At 42.2% G+C, this 26,691-nt stretch overlaps 1 protein-coding gene across 1 annotated transcript in view; it reads right to left on the bottom strand.

Annotated features, from left to right (window-relative positions):
• Positions 1-19,148: 19,148 nt before the first annotated feature.
• The window catches only part of LOC145346608 (retinol dehydrogenase 10-like), a 55,171-nt gene continuing 47,628 nt past the window's right edge, over positions 19,149-26,691 (bottom strand). The window contains exon 5 of the mRNA XM_080194080.1: positions 19,149-25,413. Coding sequence (XP_080050206.1) covers positions 25,290-25,413 — 124 coding nt within the window. The 3' untranslated portion in view covers positions 19,149-25,289. The remainder of the gene's footprint in view (positions 25,414-26,691) is intronic.

Here is a 26,691-nt window from a genome sequence, read left to right on the forward strand (position 1 = left end):
ATTGCAATACAAAGATACTGCATTTAGGATATCAACCCTGAAGATAGTATTCCTTGCATCAGATTAGATGGGTTGGATTTAATGCAAATAGTGAGGGCCTCGCCCACCAACTAAAGAGCCGATGGGGAAGGTCTGCCAGATTAAATGTCAGGAGTACAAAGAACAAAGAACAACCCAGCATGGGAAACAGGCCCTTCGGCCCAACAAGCCCGCGCTGCCGCATCACCCTACACCTATTCTACCCTGCGTATCTACAAATAGAACCCCTGACTTAGCCAGATTCAGGGGAGAATAGTGTCAATTTGGTAAAACCAATCAGCCTAAGAGCACATCTTTGGGGTGTGGGAGGAAACCGGAGCGCCCGGAGGAAACCCACGCATCCACAGGGAGAATGCACAAACTCCCACAGACACGGGCCCAAATCCATGTATCTGCACAGCTAGCAGTGCTAGTCACCGAGCTGTTGCGGCGCCCGTCTACCGGTCCAGGATCAAGCACACACACCGACACGAAGTACTAGGCCACTCCCGGAACCTCGAGAGCAGCCCACGCATGACCCACCGTGTGCACGCCCCTCGTTTGACAACGAGGTGGACCTCCATCTGCGGAATAAAAAGACAAAAACGTTAATCACAAGCCTGCCTTTCCGGTGTCTCCCGAGGTTCTAACCCTTATTTAATAACCCCTACCATAACCCTCCATCCTCGTTTCACTCATGTGCCTATCTAACTGAACCTTAAACGAGTCCAACGTTCCCGCCTCCACCACCCTACTCGGTAGCGCGTTCCATACCCCCATGACCCTCTGTGTAAAGAACCTTCCTCTCATATCCAAATTATACCTCTCCCCCCTCACCCTTAAATCATGTCCTCTTGTATTTGTAACCAATCTAGGGAGCAGTCTCTCACTATTAACTCTGTCTATTCCCTTCAGTATCTTATATACCTCTATCATGTCCCCCCTCAATCTCCGTCTTTCCAAGGAGAACAGTCCCAGTTTCTCCAACCTTTCCTCGTAACCCAGCCCCTCCATGCCAGGCAACATCCTGGTAAACCTCCTCTGCACCCTTTCCAGAGACTCCACGTCCTTCCGGTAGTAAGGTGACCAGAACTGGACGCAGTACTCCAAATGCGGTCTAACCAACGTTCTATACAACTGAAGCATTAGACGGCAGCTTTTAAACTCTATACCCCTTCCTATAAAGGCTAGCATTCCATAAGCCTTCCTGACAACATTCTCCACTTGTGTCGCAACCTTCATGGATTTGTGAACCTGCACTCCCAGGTCCCTCTGTGTTTCTACACTCCTAATTTGTCTACCTTTTATCACATAGCTCCTCTCTACATTATTCCTTCCAAAATGCATCACCTCGCATTTGTCAGGATTAAATTCCATCTGCCACCTGTCTGCCCAATGCACCAACCTATCTATATCCTGTTGTATCACGTCACAATCCACTTCGGTACCCGCCAACCCTGCCATCTTGGTGTCATCAGCAAACTTGCTGATCACACCACCTACGCTCTTTTCCAAGTCATTTATGTAGACTACAAAGAGGAGAGGTCCCAGTACTGAGCCCTGTGGCACACCACTGGTCAGTGGCCTCCAGCCGGACAAAGTCCCCTCCACAACTACCCTCTGTCTCCTATTACCCAGCCAGTTCTCGATCCACCTAGCTACCTGACCTCGTATCCCATGCGCCTTAACCTTTTCTACCAGCCTACCATGAGGGACTTTGTCAAACGCCTTACTGAAATCCATATAGATGACATCAACAGCTCTCCCATCGTCAACCGTTTTTGTCACCTCCTCAAAGAATTCCACCAGATTCGTAAGGCAAGACCTCCCTCTAACAAAGCCATGTTGTGTATCCCCAATCAGACCGCAATGCTCCAAATGCTCATACATCCTACCCCTAAGTACTTTTTCCATTAATTTCCCTACCACCGATGTCAAATTCACCAGCCTATAATTTCCAGGGTTATCCCTACTACCTTTTTTGAACAGCGGTACCACATTTGCTACCCTCCAGTCTTCTGGGACCTCACCTGTGTCCAAAGAAGAGACAAAGATTTGCGCCAGAGGCCCAGCAATTTCATCTTTCACCTCCCTAAGCAGCCTTGGATAAATACCATCAGGCCCCGGAGCTTTATCCGTCCTTACACTACCTAAAAGCCCTAGCACTTTCTCCCTCGTAATAGATATTTCCTGCAGCTGATCCTCAGCTCCCTCTAACAGACCGCACGATTCCGAACCCCTCTCCTTCGTGAATACCGACGCAAAGTATTCATTCAGGAGCTTCCCCCATTCCCTCCAACTCAATACATATCTCCCCACTTTTGTCCCTAAGAGGACCAATTTTCCCTCTAACTACTCTCTTGCTCCTAATATAGGAATAAAATGCCTTCGGATTTTCCTTAATCCTACCAGCCAAAGCCATTTCATGCCCTCTCTTCGCCCTTCTAATTCCCCTTTTTAGCTCCCTCCTACTCTCTCTATATTCCTCCAGCGCACTCTCCGTACCCAGTCGTTTCGACCTAACATACGCCTCCCTCTTCTTCCTGACCAAGTCTTCAATACCCCCTGTAATCCACGGCTCTCTAATCCTACCTTTCCCATCCTTCCGCTTAACTGGAACATACCTCCCCTGCAACCATTTCATTTTGCCCTTAAAAGCCTCCCACTTGCCAACCGTGGACTTGCCAGTGGTGGCAGCCACCCAGCAATGAACCCACCGGAAGCCCAGGATCAATGAAGGACCCAGTCAAAGGCAAGTGAGGGCAGGATTGCGAAATGAGGGGGTTATGGGATGGGGCGGAGGAAGGTCAGAGGCAAAGGGCAATGATTTTCAGCAGCACCTCTGCTTCCCAAGCCTGGTCCTCGATCACATATTCGAGCAAGCAATTTTCAGCTGCTTCATCAATGACCTTCCTTTCATCGTAAGGTCAGAAGTGGGGACCTTTCTTGCTAACTGCACAATGTTCACAACTCCTCAGATTTTGAAGCAATTCATGTCCAAATGCAGTAAGATCTGGACAATACCCCAGGCTTGGGCTGACAAATGACAAGTAACATTTGTGCCACACAGGTGCCAGGCAATGACCATCTGTAACAAAAAGAATCTAACCATCACCCCTTGATATTCAATGGCATTACCATTGCTGAATCTCCGCACCATCAACATCTGGGGGTTACCATTTACCAGAAACAGAATTGGACTGGCCATAAAAATACTGTGGTTACAACAGCAGTTGAGAGGCTAGGAATCCTGCAGAAAGTAACTTGCCTGCCTATCATCCACAAGGCATAAGTCAGGAATGTAATGAAATACTCTCCACTTGCCTGGATGAGTGCAGCTCCAACAACACTGAAAAATCTCAGGACAAAGCAACCCAGTGGATTGTTACGCCTTCCACAGACTTTCACTCCAGTACCAATGAACAGTGGCAGCCTTGTGTATCATCTGGAAGATGCACTTCAGGAACTTACTAAGACCCCTTAAGTCGCACCTTCCAAACCCACGACCATTATCATCTAGAAGATCAAGGACAACAGAGACATAGGAGCACCACTTACCTGGAAGTCACCCCCCAAGTTACTAATCCTGACTTGGAAATATATAATCATTTCTTCATTGTTGCTGGTTCAGAATCCTGGAACTCCTTCTCTCACAACACTTTCAATAGCCACTTGCAGTTAACATACTATATGATCAGCCTGTATTATTCTGTCTTACAAGCTATTTCATCAGTATGTACAGATTTCCCTCCAAATGGTTTTTGAAAACATTTACACATGAAATTCCTTTTTCACAACTGAGCATAATATGCAATTGACAATAGCAAGGATGACGTTTGACTTGTATTGATTGCACCAGACTTTGAATTAATGTGCTGTCAACATAAACTTGCTGTGCGCAGAAGTCGAAGTTACTACCCCAGTAGATTTAGTGGTCTTGTAATGTAGTGGGTAGCATCGTTGCCTCTAAACCAGAAGCTCTTGGTTTGAGTCCCACTCCAGGACTTGATGGCCATGGAAGGTGCATTAATAATGAGGTCAAAAAGGTTGATTATCAGTCTGTAAAATTACTTTCATTACACCAATGGTAGGTGGGAAGAGCTGGAAAGTACATGCTCGATATGGAGTGGTACCCCTCAAGCTATGGCCTCTGGAAATTAGCAACTTGTTCCAGGAAAAACTAGCTACAGAAACAGGTATAAGCATGTGCTTCATGTAACTCATTAACTTCATTGAGGACAAAAAGAGAATCAAGAAAAAGATGTTGTACATGGTTCGTGCATTAGTATTACCAAAGGAATCTGCACAGATGTAGTCAGCCCACAGCACATAGTGAAGAACTGGGACATCAAAATGATAGGAGGCTGCCATGGGGAGCCCAAAAGATTCTTCCCCAGCAGCCAGTTCAGAACTGCTCACTCCTCCTGATCCACAAAGGCCGGAACTCTCCATCTGTTCATGCTGCCGGGATTCTCTCATGGCACCAGTGGCACAACTCTTGCCTTGGATTTCTCGGCACAGTAGAATGTCTTCAGTGGGAATTCCCAGAGCATCCCACCATCAGTGAATAGCGTGTCATGTCCTGCTGCTGAAACATTCGCTGAGGGGAAGCCAGAGAATCTCACCCATGAATAATAATAAAAAAAGGAAAAGCTATATCTGTTTCAACTTTCTCAGGTTCCAGCCTGACCTGGACAGCAAATCAACAAAAGGCACGATGGTTTTCCAATGCAGACCCCAGTTTAAAATTTCAGCTGGGTGTTGATGAAGTCAACAGAACAAATCTGAATTTTTTTAAAGTATGTTTTTATGGAAGATTTTTCATTTTATATACAAATGCAACAAACGCTAAGATTGATACAGTACAGCAGGATCATTTTCTAATTAATACATCTGGGAAGAGAGAAAAAAAGTTACCAATACAGTTGGTTTAGATTATTAATTAAACAGGGTCTCCCACCTTACAAAAGGATATATTGAAGGATGGGAGGTGGAAGTAACAGGATGCAGCCACACAGGGTTCAGCAGCACAGAATCAAGTTCACAGGATAACAGCAACAGAGCCATAGAACTTATGGAAAACTTTGCTGGAGTAAACTCGACAATGTGGAGCCCAAAACTTTAAGATAAGAATCCCAAACTTTATGGAATGTATCCGATTTAGCTCAAAGTAAACAAGTCAAAAATTTCATTGCTTATACATTCCAAAATGATTTTATGCCAAATCTGAATTGAAGGAGGCGTATCATTAATCCATGAGAAAATAATTTTCTTCCTTGTAAATGTTAAGATATGGTAGTTTTTTTCCCCATTCTGTATTATTGACCTTCGTGTCTAGAAGATTTAATATTAGATGCAAGGGATCAAACTCTAAGGCTGTAAGCAAAGAGCCTCTCAAGTTCTATAAGAACATCAAAGCAATAGGCCTTAATCGTGACACAGGTCAATGCAGATAATTGCTCTTGTCCACCTTGCACTTCTGGCACAATGAGGATATAGTGGGGTCAAACCTGTGCCACAAGGTCCCATCCTGCTCATCACAGGAATTGTCGTGGGGCGAAGGAGCATGGGGGTGGTAGATCATGCAAAGGTCTATTGACCTCGGGCAGGATTTTTTGGTTTTGAGATAAGTGTGGCTGGAAAATTCTGCCTAGAATCTCAAGTTGCAAATATCTAAAAAAGGACTATTTTGGAATATCAAGCTGGTGACATAGCTGCTCCAAAGATCACAGTGTAGTGCCATCCAACATGTCCCCCAGACTAGAGGCCTTTATACCTCCAGACCTCAAAACCATGGTCCATAAGTTCTGACTGGAAATCCAAATTATTCTGAATTGGAGAAAGAGTGGAAGTTATATTAGAGATCTCCTCCAACTCATGAGCCATCCTCCAAGCTTTCAAAGTGTCAATAATAGGATTATCGCACTTATCTAACTCCACTTTAGGATCCTTAAAGTGGCTACAAGGATTGATCAATTTCAACATGAAGCCATATGGAAGAGGTGTCTCCCCCAACCCATTCACATATAAATTTAAAGTGGGAGGCCAAATGGTACAGCTTAGTATTTGGCATCCCTAGCCCTCCTTTAAAATTAAACAGTGAGAACTTAGCTAATTTTAAAACACGGCATTTTTCCAATTCCAAACAAAAGAACTAAATGACCCACAACAAATCAGAATATTTAAAACTAACATTCATTGCCTTCAGGAAAGAGAGTTTTGTCGACATCTTTTAGCTTAGGCTTTGGTGTCAGTCACGTCACCATTCCAATTTATTTGCCTTTCAGATTGTGGTGTAGAAATATTGCTCCTTTATCAGTCATTTATTTTCATCTGCAGAAATACTATTTTTATAGCTGAATTTTTAAAATAGTTTTTAAGATTGAAAGATTACTGCTGATTCTTGAGAGAATATCCTTGTTTCTGAGTAGTCCTTACTTTCTAAATCAAAACCAGATTTCTTATTTTTGCACAGCTCTTTATCAATTTTTATCTTTGCCAATACTTCATTATATTAATATTTGACAGATGAAATTCCAACAAGAGAATTCACATAAAAGCAGAAATTACTGGAAATACTCAGATGTCTGACAGCATCTTTGGTGAGAGAACCTGAGTTAACATTTCAGGGCAATAACATATCCCCAGAACTGGAAAACCTTATGAAATGTAACATGTTTTAAGCAAAACAGAGACAGGGAAATGGTAAATTGTGCAATCAGTGACAGACACCTTATCTGCTACTGGAATTATGTGCCCACCCGCTCTTCTGCAATGGAAGCCTTGTTCCAGGAGGATGCAGATGTCAACAGCAATCTGTCAAGAGATCCTGAACCTTGTGAAGCAGAGGGGCTAAGGTGTTTCAATAGAGCTGACCCTTTGCCATAAGGCCTTGAGTTGAGCATCTCACGATTTTCCAGCTCGATCTCAGTGTCCAACCCATGCTCACTGGAGGGGGATATGGCTGAGAAGACAGCTGATGTTGCTCCCACTGCTATTAGGCCTGTTGATAGTGGTGTGGTCTTTGCTGTTTTACCTCAGCAGAGGGGTAAGTTAGAGTATAAGCATTTCCTATGCTATGGTGAAGAGTGACAGCTGTGAAGTGCAGCTGAAGGTGAATGAAGTATTATGTCACGTGCCTTGCAAGAAGTTGCAATTACTTTTCAAGCAGTGAACACATTCTCTGGGATAGAAAGTGCTTTGAACAACAGCTTCTTAATTGGACATAGCTGGAGCTTTTTGGTTACACTGATCAAAACCATTGCTGCTCATCAGTTCCACTGAAGAAGCTCTTTTCACTGTGCATTGATCTCACTGACCTTAGTCGTAGGTAATTCCAGGATTTAGGAAGAGTGCAAGGTGATGTTGAGATCACCGTAAATTTAGCAAACATACATTCAATCCTGCCATCCAAGTTATTGATAAAGGCTACAAATAACTGAGGCCATAGCAGTGATCCCTGTAGCAGTCATTTTATGTAGGAACCTTTGATATGGTACCCTGTCAAAAGCTTTCTGGAAATCTGAGTACAATATATCTGCTGGTTCCCCTTTATCCATGTTGCTTGTTCTTCCTCAAAAGAACTCCAATTAATCAGTCAAATATGATTTTCCTTTCACAGAAATCACTTAGAGTCAACATGGTTTTAAGTGCTCTGCTATAACCTCTTCAATAATAGCTTCCATTATTTTTCCTATGACACATATTTAAGTAACTCACCTGTAGTTCCCTGCTGTCTTCCCTCCCATCTTGAATAGAGGAGTTACATTCCCTATTTTCTAATCTGAAAGGACATTTCTAGAATCTAGGGAATTTTGGAAAATTAAAACCAATGCATCTATTACTCAGCAGCTACTATTTTTTTAAGACCAAAGTTCATGAGGATCTTGGGACTTGTTAGCTTTCAGTTCTAATAATTTTCTTAGTATCCTTTCCCTGGTAATTGTTAATTATTTCAAGCTCCTCCCTCTCCCCCTCACCTCTCGATGCACGCTTATTTCTGGATGTTATTTGTTTTCACTGTAAAAGATACAAATGTAAAATACCTGTTCAGTTTGTTTACTGTTAACTTATGCTCCATTATGAATTCCCAGACTTGCTCTGAAGAAGACCAACATTCACTTATTCTTTTCCTTTTTAAATACCCCAAGAAACCCTGTTTTCACATAAATAGCCATCTTTCTCTCATACACTACATCTCTCCCTCTTTTTCTTCAGCGATTTTTTTTTGCTTTTTGTATTCTGTCCAATCCTCTAAGCTGCCACTAATCTTCCAGAATTGTACACTTTCTTCCAACTTGATACTATCCTTCACTTCCTTAGTTAGTCATTGATGGTATATTCTTCCCCTACGTAATCTTACTTTCTTACTGAAACATCAGCCATTGTCTCATGCCTGAACCTAATTTCCCAGTTCACTTCAGTTAGCTCTGTTGTCATATCCTCAGCATTGCCTTTACTCGAGTTCAAAACACTCATCATAGAGCCACTCTTTTCTCAAAATGAATGCAAAATTCAACCATGTTATCATCACCATTAGCTAGAGCAAGTTTTACTAAGGGGGTCATTAATTAATCTTGTTTTGATGCACTTTGCCAGATCTGGAAAAGCTTGCCCTTTGGTTGGCTAGTATATGCTACTCTAAGAAATTGTTCTGAAAATGATATGAACTCTTCCAGGCTACATTTGCCAATCTGATACATGTAGAGTAACGTTATCCATGATTATTGTTATTATTTCTCAATTGCTTGCAGCAGTATCCATATCATGACTGAATTTAAAAAAAATTAGCTGCCTCTGTGGCATCCTTCTCTTAATGCTCTATCCACTTTAGTTTTCCCCTGCTTTCTCTTCCACGCTCTCCAAATTCTTCTTAGCAACGTGCCACAACTCTGCTTTCTTGATCTTACCTCATTAAAACTGCAGCCACCCAGCTTTCATTCCTAGTCATCATGCTAACTGATACACTGATTCCCTCTCCTTTCAAAACTGCCTTTCAACTCCTTGCATTCCCATATGTTCTCCAGTCCTTGAATATGTTGTCACTGGGTGGGCAATCTTTCTGACAGGACAACATCTAGGCAGAGAAATTACATTGTAAAGCCGCCACAAATGCTCAACAAATGAATGAGAGAGAAATTTGGTGCAGCTGAACATAAAACTATTATTATGATCATAACATCAATACAATGCATTACCTACAATAATGAAACCAAATGTTCACATACTCTTGTCTTCACATAAAGAATGCAATTAGGAAAAGCTAAGCTCTGTCACTTAAGGACGATACAATAGAGAGAGGTTAATTCTAAAGATCAAGATGTAGAATCTGTTTAGGGAGAGATAAGAAATAGTACAAGTAGCATATCATTTGTAGGATTAGTTTATATGCCTCCTCATTAACTACGCCTTAGGATGAAGTATTCAGGAAGAAATACATTTATACATTTCTAGTCATCTTGGGAAAGTGGTGGCAAAGTGACAAATCATTTTTCAAAATTACTTTGAGCAGGTACTTATACTATCCTAATTAGGAAATGTATTGCCATCCGTATCAGAACGGGGTGTGACTTAGAGGTGGTCGTGCCATGTTCCTGTTGTCCTTCTAGAATCATAGTAGAGGTCAAATATTTGATTGCTGGAGTATCCATCTTAATGCCAAAAGTCCATGGGGGAGGGTGAATGTAGTAATTGGAAGGATTGGTGACCACCAGTTAGTATAGCAAACTGTAACAGTTTATTTATGAGCGTATAAATACAGAGTATTCACTATGTTAACACTTCCAACTCTTGGATCTACTCTGGCTGCAAAAGCTCTGCATGTAGATCCCCATGTTTCATTCCCATTAGGTGATTGAGTCACATGACCCTCCCAAAATACATTCCTTAAAGAGGCAAGCTACCATTGCGCATTGGAAGGATTGGAGGTTGGGGAGTTTAGAGAGAAATTGTCGATAGTGGAAAGAGTAAGCTGGGTACAACAAGAGCATCAAAAGTAATAGAGACCACCATTTGGCTCCCTCTGTCATTCAGTAAACTTATGCCTAATCTGATTGTGGCTTTAACGCAACTTTAGTGTCTGCCCCCTCCCCCAACCCCGTTGGAAATCTGTATAGCTCAGTTTTGAATAGATTCAAAGATCCAGCCTGCACTGCTCTCTGGTTGAAAATTCCAGAAGATTAATGACTCAAGAAATATTTCCTCATTTGTGTCTTGAATGAAAGAGCACAATTTTGTGAAGCAGATGCATGGGAACACCACCACCCACAAGTTCTCCTCCAAGCCACAGACTATCCAGATTATATTGATCTCCCTAACAGAATGGTGTGTGTTCTCACATGGCATGGATTGCAGCAGTTCAAGGTCATTCCTCATTATCTTAAAGAGCTAATTAAGGATGAGTAACAAATTCTGGTCTTGACAGTGATGCTCACTTCCCATTAAATAAATTAAAATTTGAGATCCTCCTTCCACCCCCCCCCCCAGCCCCCCCCCACAACACCCCCACCCCCCAGGAACCCATCTGCCCTGTCATTTTTTTTGTTTCAATAAGATCATCACTCACTTTTCTGAGCTCTCGAGTACAGGCCAAACCTGCTCATTTTATTCCTCATAGGACAATCTCTTTATCCCAGGAATCAACCTAGTGAACCTTCTCAGACCCTGGACACTTTTTTGAAATTGAAGAATGGGATCCAATAGCACTCAATGCGATTAGTGACTAAACTAATTATGCAGCATATGCACTTAAGTTCATACTCTTTGGATGGAATGGGGTAAGTGTATACACCTAGGACAAAGGCATTAAAAAGGTTGAGCAGAGCAACAGCCACGGAAGTATCATTAACAATGGAGCAAAGTCAATGATTAGAAAGCGTTTGACGGTGCAATTGATGGAAATTAATTTATTCACGTGTGGCTACAGAAGTTGGGGTTAAAGACAAGCTACATGGGTCATTTGAAAAGATTATATTTATATTCAAGACCTTGGGAATAGTGAGGTGAGCATGCAGCACGACAAGGTTAAGAGCATCAAATATAGGTAAGCAAACTTAAATGGAAGGAGTAGTAAGAGGAAAAGAGGACAATGAAATCAGAACAGCGGGGGAAAGAAGAATTGGAAAGCACATGTTGAATAGATCATTAAGAATTGTTAAAATGAAGAAATGACAATGAGGAAGATAGATATTAAAATGCCTCGCCAAGAGTATTAAATGATATATTTCAGATAATCGAAGGAAGTTTAGCTGTAATAATTCTTAAATTTACCCCACTTATAGTTCAGAACTAGAATGCCAAAATCTAGGAATCAATGCAAATGAAGAAATAGCCATTAAGAATAGCTTCGAACCATTAAAAGATGAGCAAACTGCCCACGGTACAGTAGTGCAGACACAGGACAAAGAGGAAGAAATAAAGAGGAATGTAGTGGTTATTGGGGATAGTGTGGTTAGGGGTATAGACACTGCCTTTTGTCACAATGATAAAGAACACAGAAGGGTGTGTTGTCTGCCTGGTGCTCGGGTCCAGGATGTCTCGTCTGGGTTGTCTAACGAGGGGCATGCACACGGTGGGTCGTGCATGGGCTGCTCTTGGATGTTTCGAGAGTGGCCTAGTACTTCGCGTTGTGGTGTGTGCTTAAAACTGGACCAGCAGATGGGCACCACAACAACTCAGCGACTATCACTGTTTGCTGTGCAGATACATGGATTTGGGCCAGTGTCTGTGGGAGTTTGCGCATTCTCCCTGTGGTTGCGTGGGTTTCCTCTGGGTGCTCCGGTTTCCTCCCACACCCCAAAGATGTGCTCTTAGGCTGATTGGTGTAACAAATTGTCCCTGAACTATTCTCCCCTGAATCTGGTTTCCAATGGGGGTACCATACGCATACACACGCGTCTAGGTAGGTGTAGGAAAATGCTTTAAGATGGTGGTGTGGGCTCATTGGGCCAAAGGGCCTGTTTCCCATGCTGGGTTGTTCTTTGTTCTTTCTTTGCAGAGGAACTTGGAGTGGGAGGGTGAGAATCCGGTTGTTGTGGTACATGTGGGTGCCAATGACATAGGCAAAATGGGAACTAAGGATCTGCAGAGGGAGTATGAAAAGCTGGGAATGAAATTTAAAAGCAGAACCAAGGTGGTTATCTCTGGATTACTACCTGAACCATGTGCAGATGGGCACAGGGTAAATAGGATTAAAGAAATGAATGGGTGGCTCAGGGATTGGTGTGGGAGGAATGGGTTTGAATTTATGGGGCATTGGCACCAGTATTGGGGCAGGTGGGAGCCTGTTCAGATGGGATGGTCTTTGTCTGAACCGTGCTGGGACCACAGTCCTAGCGAGTCGTAATACTAGGATTGTAGATAGGGCTTCAAACTAATTTGGGGGGGGGGGGGTGGCGTTGCAGGGGTGGGAGAAATTATAATGTCTAAAGTAAAAAAAGAGGGTACGGGCACGGGAAAATGTTGAGGATGTCCCAATAATAAAGAGAGTAGGGGGCATGAGAAAGGTTGGTAGCGTTCCTTCAAATAGGGTCCAGATAAAGGCTGGGATAAAGACACTTTCTGGATGCACGAAGCATTCGGAACAAAGTGAATGAGCTGGTAGTGCAGGTCAGCGCAAATGGATATGATCTGGTGGCCATTATGGAAACGTGGTTGCAGGGTGACAGGGACTGGGAGCTGAATTTCCAGGGGTATCAAGTGTTTAGGAAGGATAGATGGGAGGAAAAACAGGGTGGGGTAGCTCTGCTGATTAATGATAATATCAGGGTGAACACAAGAACATAAGAAATAGGAGCAGGAGTAGGCCATCTAGCCCTTCAAGCCTGCCCCGCCATTCAATAAGATCATGGCTGATCTGTCATGGCTCAGTTCCACATTCCCGCCCTCTCCCCATAACCCTTAATCCCCTCTCTTATCAAAAACCCATCAACCTGCGTCTTAAAAATATTTAGCGAGGCAGCCTCCACCACTTCAACGGGCAGAGAATTCCAGAGATTCACCACCCTTTGAGTGAAGAAGTTCTTCCTCAACTCCGTTCTAAACCGCTCCCCCCCTTTATCTTGAGGCTGTGCCCCCTAGTTGTACTGTCCTTTCTGAGCAGGAAGAGTCTCTCCATCTCAATCCTATCCATCCCATTCATCATCTTATACGTCTCAATGAGATCTCCCCTCATTCTTCTAAACTCTAACGAGTACAAGCCTAGTTTATTCAGCCTCTCCTCATAGCTCAACCCCCTCAACTCCGGCATCAGCCTAGTAAACCACCTCTGTACTCCCTCCAAGGCCAAAATATCCTTGCGTAAGTACGGCACCCAAAACTGCACACAGTACTCCAGCTGCGGCCTCACCAATGCCCTACACAGCCGCAGCAAGACCTCCCTACGTTTATATTCAATCCCCCTCGCTATGAAGGCCAGCGTCCCAGTAGCCTTCCTGACCACCTGCTGCACCTGCAAGCTGGGTTTTTGTGACTCATGCACAAGGACCCCGAGGTCCCTCTGCACCGTCACCTGCTGCAGTTTTTCACCACGTAAGTAATAATCCTTCCTACCATTATTCCTACCAAAGTGGACCACCTCGCACTTGCCAATGTTAAATTCCATTTGCCAGTTCCTGGCCCATTCGCCCAGCCTATCTAGATCTTTCTGCAGACTCTCCACACCCTCCGCACAATTTGCCGTTCCACCAATCTTGGTGTCATCAGCAAATTTTGACACCATACACTCGGTTCCCTCCTCCAGATCATCTATATAAATGGTAAATAGCTGAGGCCCCAGCACCGACCCCTGGGGCACTCCACTAGTCACCAGCCGCCAATCCAAATAGCACCCATTGACCCCTACTCTGCCTCCTATTTGACAACCAATCCTCTATCCACGCTAACACCCTACCCCCAACTCCATGTCCCCTGACCTTCTGCAATAACCTCGTGAGTTACCTTGTCAAACGCCTTCTGAAAATCAAGACCGACCACATCCACCAGCTCTCCTCTATCCACTGCCCTAGAGGCATCCTCATAGAATTCCAGTAAATTTGTCAGACACGACTTCCCTTTAACAAAACCGTGCTGCGTCTGCTTTATCAAGCAATTCCCCTCAAGATGCCTCGCTCTTTCCTCCTTGCTGACGGATTCTAACATTTTACCTACAACAGACGTTAAACTAACCGGCCTATAATTCCCTGCCTTTTGCCTGGCACCCTTCTTAAACAACGGCATAACATTAGCTGTTTTCCAATCTTCCGGCACTTCCCCGGAATCCAGCGACGTCTGGTAAATAACCACCAAGGCATCCACCATCACCTCCACCATTTCTTTCAGAACCCTCGGATGCATTCCATCCGGTCCTGGGGACTTGTCCACAATCAGTCCCTCCAGTCTGATGAGCACCGCCTCTCTAGTAACAATAATGTCATTGAGACCCTCCAGTCCTACCACCTTTCCATCTCTAACACCCGGCAAATTATTCACATCCTCCTCCGTGAAGACAGAAACAAAAAAGTTATTCAAGACCTCAGCTATATCCCCATCCCCTACCACTAAGTCCCCCTTCTCATCCTCTAAGGGTCCAACGTTCACCCTAGCCAGCCTCTTCCTTTTTATATATTTATAAAAACTCTTGCTATCCTTTTTTATATTAAGCGCTAGCCCAGCTTCATAGTTTCTCCTACCCTTCTTTATCAACTTTGTCAATCTTTGTTGACATTTAAACCTTTCCCAATCCTCTTCTTGCCCACTACTCTTAGCTACTCTAAATGCCTCTGCTTTTAGTTTAACACTTTCCTTCACCTCCTTCGTTATCCATGGCTTATTACCTCTCCTCCTACAGTCCTTTTTGACCATTGGAATAAATTTCTGCTGAGCACCAAGAAAGATCTCCTTAAAGATCCTCTACTGCTCCTCAGCAGACCTGCCTTCCAACGCACTTCCCCAGTCCACATTTGCCAATTCTTCTCTCATCCTACCGTACTCCCCTCTGTTCAAACAAAGGACGCGTGTCCGGGAACCCACTTTCTCCTCCTCCATCTGCACCAGAAACTCCACCATACAATGATCACTCTCCCCAAGAGGATCCTTCACCGCAAGGTCCCTAATTCTACCTGCCTCATTACATAGCACCAGATCCAAGATAGCTCGCTCCCCCGTCAGCTCCAACACACTGTTCAAGGAAACTATCCCAGCAGTATTCCAAGAACTCCTCCTCGAGCCCACCACGTCCAACATGGGTCGACCAATCAATATGCAGATTGAAATCCCCCATAATTACGGCCATTCCATTCCTGCACGCTGCACTTATTTGCGCGTTAACAGCCCGCCCCACCTCCAGATCATTATTCAGGGGCCTATAGACAACACCCACCAGCGTCTTCCTCCCTTTGCTGTTCCTAATCTCCACCCACAATGATTCCACTTTCTGCTCTTTGGCTCCAATATCATCCCTTGCTACCACCCTGATGCTATCCTTAATCAGCAGAGCTACACCCCCCCCCTTTTCCCTCCTAAACACCTGATACCCCTGGACATTCAGCTCCCAGTCCCTGTCACCTTGCAGCCACATCTCTGTAATGGCCACCAGATCATATCCATTTGTGCCGATCTGCGCCACCAGCTCATCCACTTTATTCTGAATGCTTCGTGCATTCAGATAAAGTGCCTTCATCCCAGCCTTCACCTGGACCCTATTTGCAGGAACGCCACCAACCATACTCACGCCCCGTACTCCCTTTATTATTGGGACATCCTCGGCCTCTACCCTTACCTGTACCGTCTCCTTAACTTTAGGCCCCGTAATGTCACCTACCCTCGCACCCTCCCCCACCCCCCGCCAATTAGTTTAAAGCCCTGTCTACAGTCCTCTTTACACGATTCGCCAGGACTCTGGTCCCAGCATGGTTCAGACTAACCCCATCCCACCCAAACAGGTCCCACCTACCCCAATACTGATGGTAGTAAGGGAAGATATAGGCTCCAAAGAGCAGAATGTGGAATCGTTGTGGGTGGAGATAAGGAACAGTAAGGGGAGGAAGATGCTGGTGGGTGTGGTCTATAGGCCCCCAAATAATAACTTGGAGGTGGGGCAGGCTATAAACAAGCAAATAAATGATGTGTGCAAAAATGGAACGGCGATAATTATGGGGGATTTCAATCTACATATTGATTGGTTGACCCATGTTGGACGTGGTGGGCTTGAGGAAGAGTTCTTAGAATGCTGCTGGGATAGTTTCCTTGAACAGTGTGTGATGGAACCAACGAGGGAGCGAGTGAGCTTAGATCTGGTGTTATGTAACGATGTAGGTATGCTGGCGTTGGACTGGTGTAAACACAGTAAAAAGTCTGACAACACCAGGTTTTAGTCCAACCGATTTATTTGAAAGCTTGGTGAGTCTATTATCAAATAGATCGGTTGGACTAAAACCTGGTGTTGTCAGACTTTTTACTGTGTTATGTAACAAAGCAAGTGGAATTAGGGATCCTCTTGGGACGAGTGATCATTGTATGGTTGAGTTTTTGATGGAGGCTGGGAAATTAGGGTCCTGAACCTGTGTCCTCTGTTTGAACAGAGGGGAGTATGATAGGATGAGAGGAATTGGCAAATGTAGATTAGGGGCGCAGATTGGTCAGTAGGGCTGCTAAGGTACAGTGGAGGATCTTTAAGGAGATCTTTTTCAGTGCTTAGCAGAAATATATTCCAATGGTAAAGAAGGAACGTAGGAGAAGGGATAACCAGCCGTGGTTATCAAAGGAAATAAAAGGAGAGTACTAAATTAAAAGCTAATGGGTTTAGAGTGGTTAAAAGTAGCGGGCGAGTAGAAGATTGGGAGAGGTTTAAAAATCAAAGATTGACTAAGAGGTTGATAAAGAAAGGAAGGATAGACTATGAAGCTAAACTAGCACTAAATATAAAAAAGGACAGTAAGTTTTTAAAAATATATAAAGATGACGAGGCTGGCTAGAGTGAATTTTGGACCCTTAGGAGGATAAGGGGGGGGGGATTTAGTGGTGGGAGATGAGGAAATGGTTGAGGCCTTAAATAAGTTTTTTGCCTCGGTCTTCACAGAGGAGGACGCGAATAGTTTGCTGGATATTAAAAGATAGAAGGATGGTAGAGGGGTAGTGCTTGATTGACTAGCAGGACTGATGGTGGACAAGTCCCCAGGACCGGATGGAATGCATCCCAGGGTTCTGAAGGAAATGGCAGAGGTGATAGTAGATGCCTTAGTGATTATTTACCAAACTTCGCTGGATTCTGGGGAAGTGCCACAAGATTGGACAACGGCTAATGTTACACCGCTGTTTAAAAAAGGGTAGCAGGCAAAAGGCAGGGAATTATAGGCCGGTTAGTTTAACGTCTGTTGTTGGAAAAATGCTTAAATCCGTCATCAAAAGAAGAAATAGCAAGGCACCTAGAGAAGAATTGTTTGATAGAGCAGATGCAGCACGAATTCATTAAGGGGAAGTCCTGTTTGATAAATTTATTGGAATTCTACGAGGATGTGACTAGTGCGGTGGACAGAAGGGAACCGGTGGATGTGGTGTTTCTCGATTTTCAAAAGGTGTTTGATAAGGTGCTGCACAAAAGGTTGCTTCAGAAGGTTAGGGGGCATGGAGTTGGGGGTAAGGTGTTAGCATGGATAGAGGATTGGCTGTCTAATAGGAGGCAGAGAGTTGGTATCAATGGGTGCTATTCGGATTGGCAGTTGGTGACTAGTGGAGTGCTGCAGGGATCAGTGCTGGGGCCTCAGCTATTTACCATTTATATAGATGATCTGGAGGAGGGGGCTGAGTGTAGGGTGTCAAAATTTGCTGATGACACAAAGATGAGTGGAAAAGCAAATTGTGCTGAGGGTGTGGAAAGACTGCAGAGGGATCTGGATAGGCTGAGTGAGTGGGCGAGGACCTGGCAGATGGAGTACAATGTTAGCAAGTGTGAGGTTACCCACTTTGGCAGAAATAATAGTAGGAGGGATTACTATTTAAAAGGGCGAAAAGCTGCAGCATGCTACAGTGCAGGGGGACCTGGGGGGTCCTTGTGCATGAGTTGCAAAAACCCAGTCTGCAGGTGCAACAGGTGATCAAGAAGGCAAATGGGATGCTGGCCTTTATAGCGAGGGGGATAGAATATAAAAGCGGGGAGGTCTTGCTGCAACTGTACAGGGTACTGGTGAGGCTGCAGCTGGAGTACTGTATGCAATTTTGGTTGCTGCACTTGCGCAAGGATATTTTGGCCTGGGAGGGAGTGCAGAGGAGGTTCACTAGGCTGATACCAGAGATGAGGGGGTTGGACTATGAAGAGAGACTAAACAGACTGGGTCTGTACTCAGAGTTTAGAAGGATGAGGGGGCATCTTATAGAGACGTATAAGATAATAAAGGGGATGGATAGGGTAGAGGTGGAGAGATTCTTCCTGCTCAGAAAGGACAACAGGACTAGGGGGCACAGCCTCAAAGGGGGGCAGTTTAGAACTGAGTTGAGGAGGAACTTCTTCACTCAAAGGGTGGTGAATCTCTGCACGTTGAAGTGGTGGAGGCTACCTCGCTAAATATATTTAAGACAAGGGTAGATAGGTTTTTGGTAGACAGGGGAATTAAGGGTTATGGGGAGAAAGCAGGAAAGTGGAACTGAGCCACTTCAGATCAGCCATGATCTTATTGAATGGCGGGGCAGGCTTGAAGGGCTAGATGGCCTACTCCTGCACCTACTTATGTTCTTATTGCGCTCTTCAAAACAGCAGGGAGAATTCTTGGCCACTTACTTTCCTTGAACCATCATCCCTCCCTCACCCTAAACCAGATTGATCAGCTTTATTAGGGGCTGTAAAGTCTTGTAAAATGCCAGCTATATTCACAAGTTATGAATTCATGTTTATGAAATTTTTGGGGGGCAGGGGGTCTATAAAATACAGGCTTTCTGGAACAGAGAACAAACAGCTAACAAAAACAGGTGAAAACTGCTTTAAATGCTAGGCACAGAGTTCAAGACTTGGTTGTTCTATTTAGAAGAAAGCAACAATTGTTGAAACTAAACTTTGGCTCTTGTAGCAAGAGATGCAAAATCCAAAACTTTCTACTAGATAAAGACAAACAGTAATAAAAAAATCATTGTATGCAATAATTGAAATTATTCCAACTCAACTATTTTGCTTTTCAATTAGTTAACCTTTTATTAGAGTTTTTCCATTGTTAGGAGAATTGTATTAAATACATTGGAAACAGTATAGTTGGCCACTCAATATATCAAAGCTACAGGGACAATTTATTTTAACAGCGCTTCATCTGGCAGAATTTTGAGGAGTGTTTACTGGCCTTCAATATTTCCACAAGACACTCCATGACCTGTGCTACATAAAAGATCAAGCTACACAAATTGTCCCAAAATGTTAACATTGAGTTAAATTTATTAATGTTCATAATCAGTAAATGCTAAAAAAAGTTCCATCAATATTGTGCAGTGCAGTACCATGGCATTTTAAAAAAAATAAGACGACGTTAGAGTAAACTACACGAAGAGATCACATCTTGGTAGAGTTATATCCTGAAGGTGTGCAAGTTTATGGGAGCCATTTAAAGAACAAATAAATCAAACATTTTGATATGAACACATTCTGAAAAACAATGCAATGTGTTAAAGTTACCATGGTTAAATCAATCTCCTGCAAAACTATACTATTTGAATGCTAAACAAATGCACATTTCTAAAATAAAGCTGAATCCAATAATGATACAGCTTATACAATTCCAAGGTGGAAAGGTATGATTTTATTCACCCCAAAACAGTGTTTTTCCCGGATTCCAATACATTAGTTCAATGCATGGTGAAAATGGAATTCCAGTGATTCTCACTAAATAAAAGCAAACGATGGGGCTGAAGCATTTGTCTGCATCATATTCATTAATATGCCCAAAATTTTGCAGTGTCAGTGAAAAATCTTTTAATGCTTTGGAAAGAGAATGAAAATGACATTTTGGGAGCCATGAAGGGGTAATATAAACTGATCAATTTTGTAATTAGAAAATGTTGACCAAAATTAAATTTATTGGATAGTTAAAACTACTACTGTACACCCAAGATGTATAGTTATTTGCTAACCACAAAACAGAGGCATGCTGAAGTTTTTTTTGCCTTGCACTAGTGACAAAATGCAAGAATGCCAAATTTCAAACAATCGCAACAATTTATACCACAGGAGAAAAAGGATGTTGATTGATTGGCAAGTTCACTAAGCAACAGCAAAATATAAATTCCTCAAATAATTCAAACAACACTAGGATTTGAACAGATATTCATGCAGGTTCTCTGCAAAAAGGAAATATATTGCTTCTAGCAAATGTAAATGATCCATGTTACAAGCTTTCCTGATCATTGTAAATTGGTTGCAAGTGAGGTTAGCACACAAGATTATTCAGCATGCGTTGCCCAATTGCTTCATCAACAAAGTGTTCACTTGCCAATCAGCACTCTTTCCTCCTATAGTATAAATAGTTGCAATAACTTGAAATTTTGCACTCTAGGACAAACACAAGAATGCCAAATTAAAAGTTTGGGAACATCGTTCTTTCACATAACTCAATCTCAGTACTTCGAGGAATCAATTATTACCAAATGTATCAAGAAACAAAAAAAAAGGGAGAAATTTAACATTGCCAACGCACCTAACCAGCACATTTTACAGACTGTAAGAGGATTGCACAGTGACCCAAGCAAGGACCAAACCAGTGTGTCCTTTAAATTTCCCAGCTTAAAGTTGTTCAGTCCTTTATTCTTTTGGGTCAGTTTTTCTAATTTGCATTGCCATTTTTCATTGTTTACATACAATGGCATCTTCCAAATGATGTTGGACTGATATGGGGTCCATGACATGAACAGTACAATTCTGAACTTGAGGGAAGTTCAATTTTGAAAAATGTTAAAGCAAGGTTTTGGAAAAAAAAATTGAAACCAACAGGCTTTTTTTGGCACAAATGAATAGGTTGAAGTCTGGTCTATTTCTTGACTCTGCAAGCTGATTTTACTTTTAGCAAGCATTCCTGCAGATCTGTGGATCTTGGGTGAGATACCATTTTAAAATCCCTTGTTTCAGGCTTACAGCTTAGTGTTGCAGTCCCTTGGAATCACTTTAAAACACCAGTCAGAAACACCCAACCTGTAGTGGCAGCAAGTCTGTTGCAGTTTAAAAAAAGTAAAACTATCAAACATTAAAATTGGACATTATCCTTTTGGCCAAGATCAAGAATCAGATCAAGCACAACACCTTTCCTTGTAGGCTCTCTTGTGGTAACCATGAATTTGGATTCAATTTGAATTAGCTTGCCTTGTCCACTCAACTTTAAAGAATAAAAAAATTAATTGGATGTTTTAAAACAGAGCTGGAAGCAAGCAGAGTGCTTGGCCTACCTGCAAGAATGACCATAGTAACACCAAAATCAAAAAGTGTGCAAAGTGTTACACCTTTAAGTGTTGGCGGGGTGTCAGACTAGAAGCAACATAAATGGAGAACACGGAAAGACTCTTGGCAATCTACATCGAAGACCCAAATCAGCACCTGGTGCCTATTAGTTTGATGATTATCCAAACAAAAGACTTAGAATGAGAAATGCAAGAGTTTGCAATCAGAATGTTTCAATGCTACTTGTGGATTTTTCAAACACTGAAAGAGGTGTTCTTAACTAAGCAACATTAAAGTTGCTTGGGGGGGGGGGGGGGGGGGGTGGCGCAGCTAGTGCCATTACAGTAGCTGATAGACTTGCTGCCTATTTAAAGACATGCAGATGCTGGCATTGGACTGGGGTAAACACAGTAAGTCTCACAACACCAGGTTTATTTGGCAGGACAAGCCACAAGCTTTGAGTACTGCCCCTTCAGGTGAGTGGGAGGCCTGTTTGTCAACAGAACTCCCACTCACCTGATGAAGAGGCAGTGCTCTGAAAGCTTACAGCTTGTGCTGCCAAATAAACCTGTTGGACTTTAACCTGGTGCTAAGATTTCTTAGTGTTTAAAAGACAGTTATTGAAGGTGGCTACTTGCTGAAACAAGTTCGTGAATGTTGATGAGACTGGGCTTCTTTGAAAATATAGGCCACAGAAAATGCATATTTCCAAAGAGAAGATGGCACCTCCACAAACTCACCTAGGTTTCATCAAGGAAACAACTGTCAAGAGCAAGGCAATGAAAATCTTCAAAGATGGTCAAATGAACAGGATAATCAATGAGGGCATTAACTGCTAAAGATATCTAACACCAGGAGAAGCAAAGGAAAGCCAAAAGGGAAGCGGTCCTCTGCTTCCCACCCCCACCTCCAGGATCCTGGCCCTTTGACACATTAACTCAGCAGGGTGTTGCATGGCACCTTCAATTCAGAAACAAAAGTAAAGGAGTGTGAGGATCTCAAAGTCAAGACAAAGGCCATGGACACCAGCCATCTCAAAGCACCACTAGTCACACCTTCAAAAAGATCCTCCAAATTCACTGACAAGAAAGGCTATGCAACAGAATAGTCTCCCCCTCCCCTAAGCTAATATGCCCAGCATAAAATGTCCTCAAAACATCCTAAAAGGAGTCCAACATCAACTCATGGCACCAACTGAAATGGGAGATGGTTCATTTGGGAAGGCACTGAAAAAATTACTTTATCATGAACATGCCGATGCCAAGTTAAAGATGCAGAGAGTGCAAAAACCTCTGAACTCCTCCAACTTTCCCTCCAAACAATACCTGCCCATAATGTGACAAAGGCTGGGGACTGGTTCAAATGGGTTCCAATATGACTGTTAAGTCTAATGCCCTAAGCAAAAGCAAGTCCACCTTGAATTTGAGGGACTGTATGAGAAATTGGTGCATATCTATTAGAATTCATGCAAGATTTATGATATATTTATTGTGCAAGTTATTCTAGCTCAGAATGCTGTGTTGATTATATATGGTATTGTATTTCAACTTGTTCAGTGTTTTTTTTTTCAGATGAGAAATGTCCAAATAATCCTAGCACCAGCTTTAGCATTTATTCCTGTGGGAATCCACAAATCACTTATCGTTATGATTTTCAGAAATGCAACTACAACTTCAAATGAGTTGTTTCTGTACTGGCATATACCAATTTCACTCCAGTCTGCAATGCTCATTTAGTAAGCATTGCAGCAACTATAGAACTAATCAAAATGGAGGTCAGAAAACCTGGACATTTTTTCCTTAATTCATTTTGGTATGGCATTAGTACCTTGACAAAAGATTGGCTTTGACAGTAAAGAACATAACCCAGAGATTCACTGTTCATATATAAACCTATAAAAGGTTTATTAGAGGTTTAGATTTGAACTGATGGACTCTAACCATGTTTGGTGTACCATAATTACAACTGCTGAATTTAAAGGCTTAAAAGTTATCAAAAACCTTGCTTTTTTTTTTGAAGAGCAAGTTACAATCCAGCCTGAAGGCATGTACATAGAAGTTACAACATAAGCATTTTCAGCCCAACCACTCCATTTGAGAACAAAAAATACCAAATGCCTCAGTTACTATCCTAGAAACGAATTCCAAGTACATAAAAAAGCTTCTCCTGCCCTCAATCTGCTACATTCAATACATCTATAGATCCTTGTTTCCATCTACCCTGGCCCATCCTTTCATAGTTTAATATTGTCCACATCAGTGTTGTTCCAAAGATTAAATAAATTTGTTGCCTGGATCAACGCATTTAATTGTAACAAATTTTCAAACTAAATGTATCCATTATAGCAGCCAAATAGCATGAGTACCTGACCCATTTCTTGATTGGGCTGTATCTTAACCAATGAAGCTCACGTTTTTGGGCATGTAGTCTAGGCAGCATCATTGGTGGCAAGGCAAATAATTTCCTCAAGGCAACAAAAACATGGCCAGGGATTATGAAGTTTCTAACAGATGTGAACTTGGAACATTATCCTAGGCAATAAATTGAGAGAAAGCTGCATGTTGAAAACGTTAATAGGAGCAATTTTAAAAGGATCGAGAAAAAAGGGTTTCAGTAATCCCAATAGACCCTGGGCACAAGAAAAACTTCAAATTCTTTCAATGTGGTTATCGATTGGAAAATGACCAGTTATTAATTGCAGTGGTGTGTTTTAGGGGACTATGGTACAAAGTTCTCAATGCTCAAAAAAATGTATTTATAATGTAAGAGAAGGTACAGTCTAGCTAATATAACCAATAGGTCACCTGGCATGTATGGCTGAGACAGTCAGAAAACGTTGGCTCTGTTCTCTCTCCACAGATGCTGTCAGACGTGCTGAGATTGTCTAGCATATCCTGCTTGTTTCAAATTCCAGCATCTGCAGTATTTTGCTTTATCTTGCGTATGGCTGAGATTTCTGTTGATGAGACTCATTCCAATTCAAATATTGTTTCTCCAAGCATTGTAAAAATTGTGCACATCTTTTGCATCTTAAATGGCATTTTAATTAAAAATTCTTTACAATTAGTATATTACTTAAAAAACTGACTAGATATTAATCTAAAAGTGATCACAAAGATACACAAAAGACATTACTTTTAAAACTTCTGATAAATTTAGGTGTTATTCAAATAGATATACAAAGGAGGTAGAAATTTCAGGCTTAAAAAAAATGGACCACTAATCCACAGAAAATAGGACGACATTTGAACTAGATTCAAAAGGCACACCAATGAGATTTTCCTAAAAAGTATTCCAGTGTTCAAGAGGAACACGTTCTGCAATTTTAAAACTGCAAGATCATTCGGAGAAATTTACAGAATTTTAGGGAAGGTAACTGAATATTCCATTAGCAGTAATTCCAAAATTTGCAGAAGTACTTGCAGTGGACTGTTGGAGAAGTCAATAATTACAGTGCATTTACTATTTAAAAAGTTATAGTAACAGGAATTTTATAAAGTACTGCACTTATCTACACCTCTAATTGAATATCACATAAATACAGCTCTAACAGCAAACACAAATTGCATTGCTGAGTAAAAGTCAAATGTTAAAATCATATCTTACTTTGCTCAGTTGGCATGAAAATGTGTGCAAGTCTAACCACTAGAAAAATTATACAAAGATTGACATAATACATTTATCTTGTGATTTGTTCAATACACAGGTACAGTATTAACTGTTTTATCCACAGTGATCATGGAAAGCTAAAGCTTCACAGCTGTTTGCCAAGAGTGCACTCAAATGTAGTCACTGCAAACACTGAATTGTATGGAGGAGATGTTGATGAGTCAAATATTGCATGCACTTCTGTGAGGAGGCCCCACTGCTGGATGCAGCAAGCAGTTTTGTTCTAGATTTCATTTTTGGCTTCATTGTTGTTTAAAGCCTGTTTTCTCTCAGCAATGAATGGATACATGCACTTATCTGCTCCCAAAAAACGGTACATACAAACGACAGCTTCCCATGGCATAATGCTGAAACAGAAAAAATGTTTTATTTTTAAATAAATTTTATTTTGAAGTTATTCAAGCATTAAAAAAAATGCAATAACTGGGCTTGATACCAGATGATCAAGATTGAACATGCACACAGAATGAGCTAGGTCAGATTAAATATGTAGGATCCTAAATGGATGAAAGAAAACTCCTGACAAAGGGAAACACTGGAATGAAGGTGCGAACTAGTTGCAAGCAGGACAAGAAATTTTCTGTGTTCTCTCCATTACAATACTGAGAAGCAAACTGCCTCCAAAGATAGGATGTGATTACAATGACAAGTAACATTCCCTCTTCAGATAATGATGGAACATTTTATATATATAAAAAAATGCATGCCCTAGACTACAAAGATGCAAAATTACCATGATATTCATTTGTCTGATGGCTCTGCCATCTGGAAAATTCAGGCCAAGTGGGATTTATGTTCCTCACTTGGAGGAAGTCCCTCTTTAGAGGGCTGCCAGCCAATTAGGATCAATGTATAGCTGACAGGAGGCTTCAGATTCTTGGGGTATTGGGATTAATTCATGGACAGAGGGTGCCTATTCAAGGGGATGTGTTGCATCTCAATAGGACTGGGACCAGTGTCTTCATGGGGAGGTGTGATTGTGGAGTGCTTAAAACAAAATTAGCAAGGTGATGGGTTCCAGCATATGGCAATAGAAATGAGGTGCATAGAGTGTTTTAGACAATACAGAAGGGAGTAGCTCCCTATTAGATACAAAGCAGTCTAATACAAGGAGTGCAAATACAGGGTTCAAAGTACACATGTAAACACAAGGATGGTGAACTACATGTGTGGGAATACAATATAGCGGCAAAAAAATTGAAATATGGCTTAAAATGGTGAGAAGAGATGCTTAATGTACTATAAAGTGTTCAGAAAATACAGAAGGGAGAGAAGAGGGGTGGCAGTACTGATCAGGGACAGCAGTGTTGGAAAGCAGGGGCAGCAAAAAAATAAAAAAGGCAAAAATCATGCTATCTGGGATATCCTGTAGGCCTCCAAGTAGTGAGCGCACTAGGGAATCAGATGTGCAAGATCTACAGCATGGTGATGTTGGAGGACTTCTAATTACCCAAATACTGATTGGGATAAAATTATTAAGAGGAGGAATTTCAGTACTGTGCTCAGTACTGTACTTGATCTGTTATGCTCTCAGCCCAACTAGAAAAGGAGACATTGCTGGATTTGATGCTGAAAATGAGGTGGGCCAAGTGGACAGTGTCTAAGGGAATATTTGTGTAGATGAT

Source organism: Carcharhinus amblyrhynchos, chromosome 8 (assembly GCF_965287045.1).
Source record: "Carcharhinus amblyrhynchos chromosome 8, sCarAmb.v2.hapA, whole genome shotgun sequence".
Classification (NCBI taxonomy): domain Eukaryota; kingdom Metazoa; phylum Chordata; class Chondrichthyes; order Carcharhiniformes; family Carcharhinidae; genus Carcharhinus; species Carcharhinus amblyrhynchos.